The sequence below is a fragment of the Erithacus rubecula genome, assembly GCF_903797595.1.
Source record: "Erithacus rubecula genome assembly, chromosome: 5".
In the NCBI taxonomy this organism is placed as follows: Eukaryota; Metazoa; Chordata; class Aves; order Passeriformes; family Muscicapidae; genus Erithacus; species Erithacus rubecula.
The window spans coordinates 37,400,749-37,410,449 of record NC_136687.1 but is presented as its reverse complement, the minus strand read 5'-3'; the positions used below and the strand labels follow the sequence as shown (position 1 = coordinate 37,410,449).

The following is a 9,701-nucleotide window of genomic DNA, read 5'->3' as shown; positions in this document are numbered from 1 at the left end:
CAAAACATTTACTTATTTATTTATTTACTTACTTATAATTTCTGTGCTGAGAGTTTTTTGTCCTGACAGGCCTGGACTGGGGGTGGATTTAGAGTGAGTTTTTGTGCCTCACTTTGTTACTGAGACAAGCTGCTGGAAACTCTTAAATTAATTTTATGACCAATCATGCTTTATAACTGGCTATCCCAACACACTAAAGTACAGTACAGTATGTTGATAAATTTCTTCCCTACAGGTGGAAAAAAGACAAAGCTCTCAGGAGTTCTTAGTTGTTATTCTGTTTCTTTAAAATCTAGAAAGTAGATGCTGGTAACAGTGGAAATGGGAAATAATTATGTGATTTTTCTCTGTTCTTACAAACTTGCTGTGGGGAATACCTTGAAATTTTGTTCTTTTATAGCTAAGGATTTCAGATTTTAATGTTAAATCCTCTGTTACAATTCTCTTACAGGGCTTTTTTTTTTCTCTGATAAAGGATTAATTTTAGGGAAAATTTCTTTCATTTTAACTTGTCAAATACTGTTTTGCAATGTTCCTGGTTTTTTAGCTTTCAACTCAAAGCTGTAATAGTTAAAATTATTATTTCATTAATTATCAGGGCTCCTATTAAATATACAATGTTTCAAACAAAAATTAATACTTTTACACATAAATTCATTTTCATAGAAGAACTTAGGGTTTTTTTAGTGTACTGTCCTTTTCAGTTTATTGCAACGTTCTTACTATGTTATACTTTCACTTCATCCTGCCTTGGAGAACGAAGGGTTTTCTAAGGAACTGGCTGAATTACATTCAGAATTTCAGTAGCAGCTGACTTGTGAAACTTACCCTATTGAAAGTCTCAGCTGGAAAGAACCAGCTGATTTTAAGTCCAGTAGAAATAATGTTTTTTTTTCTTTCATCTAAACAAAGCAAATGCGATTTAAAAAAAAAAAGAAAAACCAACCAGAAGATGCTTGTGTTCTCAAAGCTGCTTGTGTACAGTAAATGCAAATTAATTAATAAATTCACTATTTCTTAGTATTGGAAACAAATTAAGCCATTTGTAAGGGGATATAGAGTATAATGATTTTTTTGTTTGCTTGTTTGTCTTTCAATGTAGTAGCATACTTACTCATCTGTATGTGAGGACATATACAAAAATGTGTATATTTGAGTTTAACTTTTTTTGAAACTCAGGTTTGCTAGATACCTAGCAGATATGAAAGGGGAGTAAAAAAAAAAAAACAAACAAACCCTTTATGTCAGTAGAAAATGTTCTCTGGTTAACTGTAGGAGGATGGATTATAAGAGAGTACAGATGGTGGGAAGGCAATCTTGTCCCTGATAAATTGCAGCTGTACTAATTGCCAAGGAGTGGGAACAGCCTTGCCCCTTAATAGGTCCCAGCTATGTCCAAGGAGGATGGGTGTTATAAAAGAGTGAGTTTGCTGGTTAAGGGCTGATTGGAGGCTGCTGGCTGTGCTGTGAGGAGGAAGGGTGAGGTGCAAGGCACTGAAAGGGTAAAATGTATGAGGGACAGACAGGGTCAGGCAGTAGTGACAGGGACAGGAGAGAGTTACTGACAGTCCTGCAGCAGGAAGAGAGAAAGAGTCAGTGTTGTGTGGAGCTGTCTGTGGGAGGTTTACAGACAGAAAGGTATGAAAGTTTTTTAAGATAATAAGGGACTGCTGCTTGCCTTAATTGTGAGTCCACTGTCATGTAAGGAATCTTCTAGGTTAGTTTTCTAATAAAGGGCAATAAAATACTTGCACTACAGAATTACATGAAATTTACTTGTTTGGTCAAGCTCAGCATGGCACAATGCATATATTATCTTCCTATTTTCTAGCTCTTTCCAGAGCAAAAATTCATTAGAATTGATTTCCAGATTTCCCCAAAAGAAGTAAGTTTCATGAAGGCAAGAGACTTTGGTAACAAGGTGTTGTGATTTATGCTCTGGAGTTTAGACTGCTGTCTTAAAATTACTGTCCAAGGTTCTGTGTGGAGTTCTTTATTGAAACTGAAAATAAGCTGATGGTGAGACACTTGCCATAATGTTCCTGTAATCAAGTTCCCTAAGCCTTGACTGCTTGATTGCAAGTATTGTCCAATTTTATTAAAATGGAGGGTTTAATATGTAACTAGTTACCTGTTAAAAAGGAAAAATGAAACTAATCAAGTTATTAGACTAAAATGGCAGCATTACTTTAAAAACAGAATTGCTAAATAATGAATTTAGCAATAACAATATTGCTAAATAAAAATTGAAGTATCCTACTAATGTCAGCTCTTACTCAAGTTCACACAATTAACCAAGACAGTACCATACTGATTTGAAAAACTAATGAAGTCATGATGCCCATTGCTATGATACAAAGTGCTCAAAAAATCTTATCCACACTTTTTAAATGAAATATTCTTTTTTCCCCAGCTCTCGAAATTTGGTAGCAAACCTAGAGGTAAAGTGGCACTTGAAGATTCATTAAAGCCTTTGCCTGAACTTCTAGACTGATTTGTTCTTTTTACTGTATCTTCTGGGCTCCAGTAAGTAGCAGTCTTTCTTCTGCAAGCCATTAACACTTGAGTTTGTTCTTTTCTGAGTTTAATAAGACCCCATATGAATCCTGCTAGTTTACTTTTCTATGCTGTTTGTGAGCCATTATTAAAGCTTGTTGCACATATTCCCAGTCATGTGCATACACAGATGTAATAATCCTTGTTTAATTACAGAAGTATCTCCTCAAATTATTAGTTATTTACTTGAAACACTTAAAAATTACTGTGACCTATCTTCTTTGGTTTTTATATGAAATAGTGCCAAATACTGTATTTTTATATATATTATCTTCTATGTGTTAAAAAAGTCCTGCGATTCAGTTAGTATCAGTTATAGGTATTTGCAAGTAGCAAAAGGATAAGTTTGTCCCAGGATCCATGTTCTCCAGCAGAATGGAATCATTCTGTTCTCAGTCAGTACACCAGTGTTTTTGACAAGTTCTTTGACAATTTCTTCGACTTTTTTAGGAAAGCTTGTGCAGAACAGTCTTAATATTTTATTGGCTGGGATATGTGTACACAGACATCAAACTAAACGGAAACAGGCTTTGTGTTCTAATGGTATACCCTTCATCAAGAGATTCAAACTCTTGTGTCCAAAGCAAAAAGGCTGAGGACCAATACCTCTACTCTCTTAATTATGAAACCAAATTTGGCTCCACTTTTCCATATGCTGGTAAATGGAAATTAATATATCTTCACTACTATAACTTTTTTGGTTATGCCGTTTCTTCTGTATCTTGCAGGGATTTGTGAATCCATTTGGATTTACATAGTGAGCTAGTTAGTGCAATTTTAAGAAAATGAACAAGTGGCTGGCCTTGGATACACAGAATGAAATTTGTTAGAACATTACTTCTGTGTTGTGAACATAGATTCTTACCAGTCATCAGCCGTACGATGATGACTTATTCCAGCAGGAATTGTGGTGTTTTGAAATGCAGCCCACTCTCTCCCCATCTGCCCTTCTAGGAGAAAGATAGAGGGTAGGTGGATTTGTAGAAAACTGCGTTTTGACCTTGGTTGGAATATTCTGTTTTAGTCAAGGTAAAATATTTTCTTTGGTTTTACACTTCACAAATTCACCAGCTTTTTTTATAATGCAAATTTCTTTTCTTGAAAAAAATTGTCTTTAGGGTTTTCAACATGGGGCAAACCTCACCAAGTTGAAGTATAAAATAATACAAAAAGGAACAGGATCCATGCTGACAATCTGATTAGCTTTAAAGTGTTTAACTGACCAGTCCTATGTAAAGTTTTTGTGTTGGACATTCCAAAATCACTGTAACAGTTTTTACCAAGGCACTGCTTTCTTAAGGAGCTTTCACCCTCTTGCCTCCCTGTAGTTGAAACCAGTACTAGTTGTCCATTCTTCTATGGATGCAGAACCAGTTGCTTTCTAGGCTTCTTTTTAGGGTTGAAGCCTGCAAGTTAAACAACTATAAGTCTTTTCAAGTGTTTTTGTATTATAAGGAATTTTCCTGAGCATTCTGCCATGGTGGGGTACCCAAAAGTAGTCCCTTGCAGTTTATTAGTATTAAGCAACTCAGTATAATACATTGTTCACTGTTCTTTCAAGAGTGTGGTGTTGCCAGTTCATGTTCAACATGTGATGCCCTAGGTAACAAGGTGACAGATGTAGAATACTGCAGTTCTTTGAGTAATTTGTTTAATACAAATACATTTTTCCACAACATTAAGCAGATACATTATTTTTGAGTCCCTTACCTTCTGTCTTCCAGTACACATTCACCCACAAAAACATATACTTTTTTTTTTTCAAAAGAGAGGGAGTTAAACAAACAACACAAACTTGTAGTTCCAAATATTATACACAGTAAAATATTTTCATCAAAGTGTAAGTTTCATTGCATTATTGGAAATGATAAACTATTTGTTCTGGAGACAGGAATTACTGTTTTTTCTACACAACAAAAATAAACACTACCTTCAGCTAGAGCAGTGTGTGAATGGCACAGTTGGACTAGTCAAGAATCTCTGTAATGCTACCAATAGTCAAAAGTGGTATGCTTATCCCAGTTTGAAATAAAGTTTATAATGCTTGTAACTTAAAAACAGAAAAAGAGATGTGCTTTTTCACAGGAGTGAATACAGGAGTATCTTGTTTAAACTTCCAGATCTGACCTGACACCAAATTACTTCTACATACCTTTATTAAAACTTGGTTTAAACAAGAATACAGATTAAGCTGTTCTTGCTAATGGCAGCTCAGAGCCAGGTTTTGCCCTTGTGGGTTTAGCCAGGCCAATTTCTACTGTCAGCATATTTGCCAGAGCTGCACTGTGGCTACACAGGGGTTCTTTATTTGAAATGGCATCTTCATTAAAAAGTCTTTATACTTCATCTTAAAACCTTCAGTATACTGTTCTGTTTAGGTTGTTTTTTGGTTTTATTTTAGGATAGAATACTGTGGTTAATAAATACTTAAAATTGTACTTTGTGTGGCAATGAAAAAGTATTGGTTGATAAGGATCTGTCTAGTTTCTCTATCAGTGTACTTTCCTTATTACTGAGGACCAGAATCCAAGGCATGGTGGTATGAATAGCTCCTTGCCCCCTTGAAGAGGTTGTGCCCTGCTTCAGAAACAAATTCCAATCCTGCATGAAATCCCTGAAAACTCTAGGAAAATCCAGTGCATCTAAGAAAAGAAAGGGATGCACAAGCTGTAATGTTTAAAAGGTTAAAGGCTGCTTCAAGCCAGCTGAAATCTCCCTTGATGGTGACCTGTCTCATTGTCTATCTCAGCAGACAGCATCCCCTTTTGCTCCTTTTCCTGCTGTCTACATTTAATATTTCCAAGGGAGAGGAGGAATTTCAACTGAAGTCTTTCTACTTTCTTTTATTTAATTAGCTGTAAACTTAGTTGCATATATGGTTGAGTGCCAGAACAGTGTTTGAAGTTGAAGGCATTGGTATAAAAGTTTTCACATTGTCTTTCCTGTTGCTGACTCTTCAGTGAGTTTTTAAAAAATGTAAAACCTTGTTGAATGCTACAGTTCTGCTTTAAGAATCTTCAGGTATTCTCTTCTTTGAGGTGAATTTTACACTTTTTCAAGGAAAAAAAACCCAATGTGAATTACTCTCCAGGAAACTGACAAAATAGGGGATAAAGTCCTTTCAATGAGGGGGGGGTCATGATGCTACTGCAGTCAAAGAACAAGCTGGCTGAAGAAGCAGGGTTACTTTCACTTAGTAAGAAACTATTATTTCAGAAAGCTCTAAATTATCCTTCAGAATAACGTTCTGTGTCAGTACATTTTGCTGATTCCACAGGTTTATTGTAAACATCCTTCCAAACATTCAGATGCAGTTAGTAATTCTAGGTGTCTGATGTCAGCTATCATGAGATTTACCTTTTAACAAGTAGCTTTTTGAAAACCATGCCCTTGCAGACTATCTTAAGCACGTGCAATTACGAGACATTCCTTAGTCATGTCATCATGCTCTGAATACCTTCTGAAATCTCCTCCACAGTTTTCAATGGAGAAATGATTTGGTTTCTGTTGCATGTCGTTTCAAATAAGAAGCTGCTACAATTGGAAACTACACTTGTATAGTAGGGAAATTGTTTTATATAAAAAGTGTGTGCCATTACACGAAAAAACTTCAACATTAATCCAACTCACCTGGAGTAACTTACAGCAAATACTGACGTGTATTAAGGACCCATTCGAGCACCAAGGTTTTGTTTCCTGTCTAGCCAGATAACAATCACTTAGTCACAGCCAAATTACAAGAGCAATTCCAATACAAAAGTATATAATGATCTGATTAAAGACATCTCTTGCTAACACTGCTACTTCTAGTATTCCCTGAGCCTTAAGCCAGTAAACATTCACAAAGGAATACCTAGTATATAAATTCCAATACATCTTAGGCCTAGCAGCCTGGATATTTCCAAGAATGGGATGATTCTGTTACCTCAGTGTAAATATTTGAGCGTATAAAGAGAAAATTTACCAGGAGAAACTTCAAGGCTTTGTAGAACTCTAGTTCATTTGTAATTGTGGGAGATGCCACTGCTTTAAGTGAATCTCTACTTTCCTGTCATCATTACTTTATTTGCTTTTTTGCTTTTCCTCCTTTACTAAATACAAGATTTAAAAAAAGAACTTTCAACTTCTTTTTAAAATACACATTATGTTCAGGCCTCAGATTTGTCCACGCCAGTACATAACTACTCTGAGTCAGTACTTGCTCTTGTGTCCTTGTAGTAAATACCATAGTTTTGCAAAGTGAATCACAAAATTGGTTCTTTATATATAATTCACCTTGTTGGACACAGTATTATATCTACATTCATTTATCTATTGCACCTTTTAATGCTATCCACACTTCATTTTTATATTCCAGTGCTCAAAACATGAAATTAATAACTGAACTGTTGAATCTCTAATACCTTAAGTTTACCTGTACAGAAGGAAACCGTTGACTTGTTTTTCAGTCAGGAAGATATAAACTAGCTTTTTAGAACAAGGAGATAAAAACTAATGTTTTAAGATATGTAGATAAGTATGTTGTCTTACATCTACCTTTCTGCATCATGAATCTTAAAAAATAAAACCGAAAGTAGCTTCCACCTTCAGTATGTATCAACCTTTTTCAGACCTTTGATACTAGACAATTTACTTCTTTGTAATTCTGCAGTAAACTGTTTTTTTCATTTACAATTCTGCCTCAATACTTTGTGTATCCAATTTATGCCTAACTCACTCCTATAAAGTAAAATAAATAGCAGAGCTGCTTTCCTAAGTGCATATCTACATATTCTTTCCTTCCTGTACTTACTTCCCTGACATCTAAAAAAAGTATCTGTAGCTTATGGAGGCATGAGTTTATACTGGTTGGAACTGCTTACTTTTCAAAAATCCAGCCATAGTTAAAAACAACTGGTTCAACTATCCATAGTTGACACAGCTGCCCAAACATTCAGGCTCCGCTCCAGTCACATGAAGGCGTTACCATACGAGGCTTAGAGGGAGTGCTGCAGTACAGCTCTCTGTTATTTGATTCTGTTAATGCATATAACTTGGATTGGTACCCTTTGAAGTGTATCTTTGAAAAGGTAAATAGCAAATGCAAGTTTTAGTAGTAAACAGATGAAAGGTTTTGTGTCTTCTGTAAACAAAATCATTGTATCACTTCTGTTTCCTACTTTCCTAGCCAGCCCGGTCAGAGGGGAGAAAAAAAAAGTACATTGTCACATTGGTTTGGCATTGTCTGTTAAACCTGTTCTCTATTGCACTTTCTACACTTCCACTTTCACTACACTTGCTGACTAGTTGCAAAACTACGTCACGAATGGTCACATTCCATACAGTAACAAGCTGCTTTGCTGGATCCATTTTCCATGTACGGTTTTGGTTTTTGTATGGGGTTGTTTTTTTGTTGTTGCTGTCCAGTTGGTGTCTTTTTTAACTGAAAAAATGCACAGTCATTTCTACTTTCTTGTAGCATTTGTAGTGTGGCAAACACTACGGCTTACTCTGCAAGGAAGAAGCAATAGTGTCCGTGTCAAACTGGCATGACCTCCGATGTCGCCTCTTCCGCCACCAGCTGAGAGTTTGTACCTGTCTGTGCTACTGGCACCACCACTGCATCCTTCACCTCTGAGGGCTGAGTGCATGGAGAGCTCTTCTCCTCCAGTTTTTTCATGGTGTCTGGGCAGTTCTGAACAAAGATCACTCTGTTGTAGGCTTTCAACCTGCGCCAGAGCTGCACGTAAACCTTACACTGCACATACATGAAGACCAGGCCTCCTGTGAATCCAATGGCCACCACAACGAGTTTTGTCCAAAATGGCCATTCAAGGACACCTTTGAAAGAGAAAAAAATATGTTATATATTGAGGACGGAGTTTCAGTAATGTATATTGAAAAGAAGCCACTTGCTAAGAGTGCCTGGGTATATACACGCTATTAGAGCAGTTGTGGCTCTAGAAAATAGGTTTTCTATTCCATGAACAGGCCAAGAAACTGGAATAGGAATGGAATAAGAAACTACTTCCCACTTTTAATTGATTTAGCCACCATTTGGCCAAATAAAAAACTCCATTCCACTCTCAAAAGCTTTCAAGATTTCTTCCACCTTTTAACATTAAAGATAAGCTGCTGCTGCTGTTGTAGCAATACAGGAAGTCTTTTTTTTTTTTTTTTATTAACTGGTATGGGGCAGACAGTTTTGTATCTTTCATTTTTTTCCAGGATTGCCATGTTTTTCAGACTTGAGACTTACCAGAAGAAGAAAGGTCAGTTGAACCTAGACCTGTTTCTTCAAGCAGAATAAATTTATGTAAAACTTGATTCCCTACTGCTGGTGCCACATAAATTCTAGAATATTTAGAATTGGCTTTTCTATAAACCAGTGCCAGATTTAGCAATTAAAGAGTTTGCATCATATATTTCCCTAAATAGAAAAAATCCCAACACTTTAATTTGAGACATCCATTTAAAATGGGATTTTAAAACTCAGAATATTAACAAACAATACTACTATTATTCAGGACTTTTAATTTTTCTCCTTCTCAAAATATGTTTATAGAGTATTTTTTTTTCCAGTGCTTACTGTCTTTGTCTTGGCAATTCCCATTTGAAGAGAGAAAATGGAGAAGAAAGGAAACCATATATATATATGTCCTTCTTACTCCCCACAAATACTCATTTTTGTACAAGTATTCTCCCCTGCAACAAGCAAATTTTGGGGTAAAAGCATCCTCTTCACACTTCTGCATGCTGTAAGTAACTCCAGGGCATCTCTTTGTCCATTTTTTAGTGTCAGACATTACATTTGGCAAATACTGAATGCTATACAAATCATAAATACTTTTTGAGCCTACCAGGAATAATTAACATGACTTTTGCATTATGTTTAACAACAAAAACCCCTGTTAGCTGTTTAGTTATTTAAATTCAGCTAATCTACAGAAATAGCCTCCCGCTTGTAATGAGTAGAGTGATGTAGTTGTACTTAGAAGTTCAAAGCCATTCCTAGTCCTGTCCTCTGGGCCAGGTTTTTTGAGATAAAAAAACAAGGTTACCCATTTTGAAAGAATGCAAAACAAGACTTTGTAGTGTGTATTCATCTGTGACTTACTGAGGCTTGTTGCTTATTTTCCTCTCTGAGGCAAGAAAGGCAAGCATGA

The 9,701-nt window shown here is 35.9% G+C and overlaps 1 protein-coding gene and 1 long non-coding RNA gene across 6 annotated transcripts in view; one reads left to right on the top strand and one right to left on the bottom strand.

The window, feature by feature from the left end:
* The first annotated feature begins 1,293 nt into the window (after window positions 1-1,293).
* LOC306802429 lies at window positions 1,294-8,084 on the top strand. The gene is made up of 3 exons (XR_013774358.1): window positions 1,294-2,526; window positions 3,456-3,585; window positions 8,015-8,084. It is a non-coding gene; the product is annotated as an uncharacterized lncRNA (long non-coding RNA).
* MARCHF1 (membrane associated ring-CH-type finger 1) overlaps window positions 4,193-9,701 on the bottom strand; it is a 229,990-nt gene continuing 224,481 nt past the window's right edge. For all 5 annotated transcript variants that reach the window (XM_079306659.1, XM_079306663.1, XM_079306662.1 and 2 more), the window contains one exon: window positions 4,193-8,376. In XM_079306659.1, the coding sequence (XP_079162785.1) occupies window positions 8,075-8,376 (302 nt within the window). In that variant the 3' untranslated portion in view covers window positions 4,193-8,074. The remainder of the gene's footprint in view (window positions 8,377-9,701) is intronic.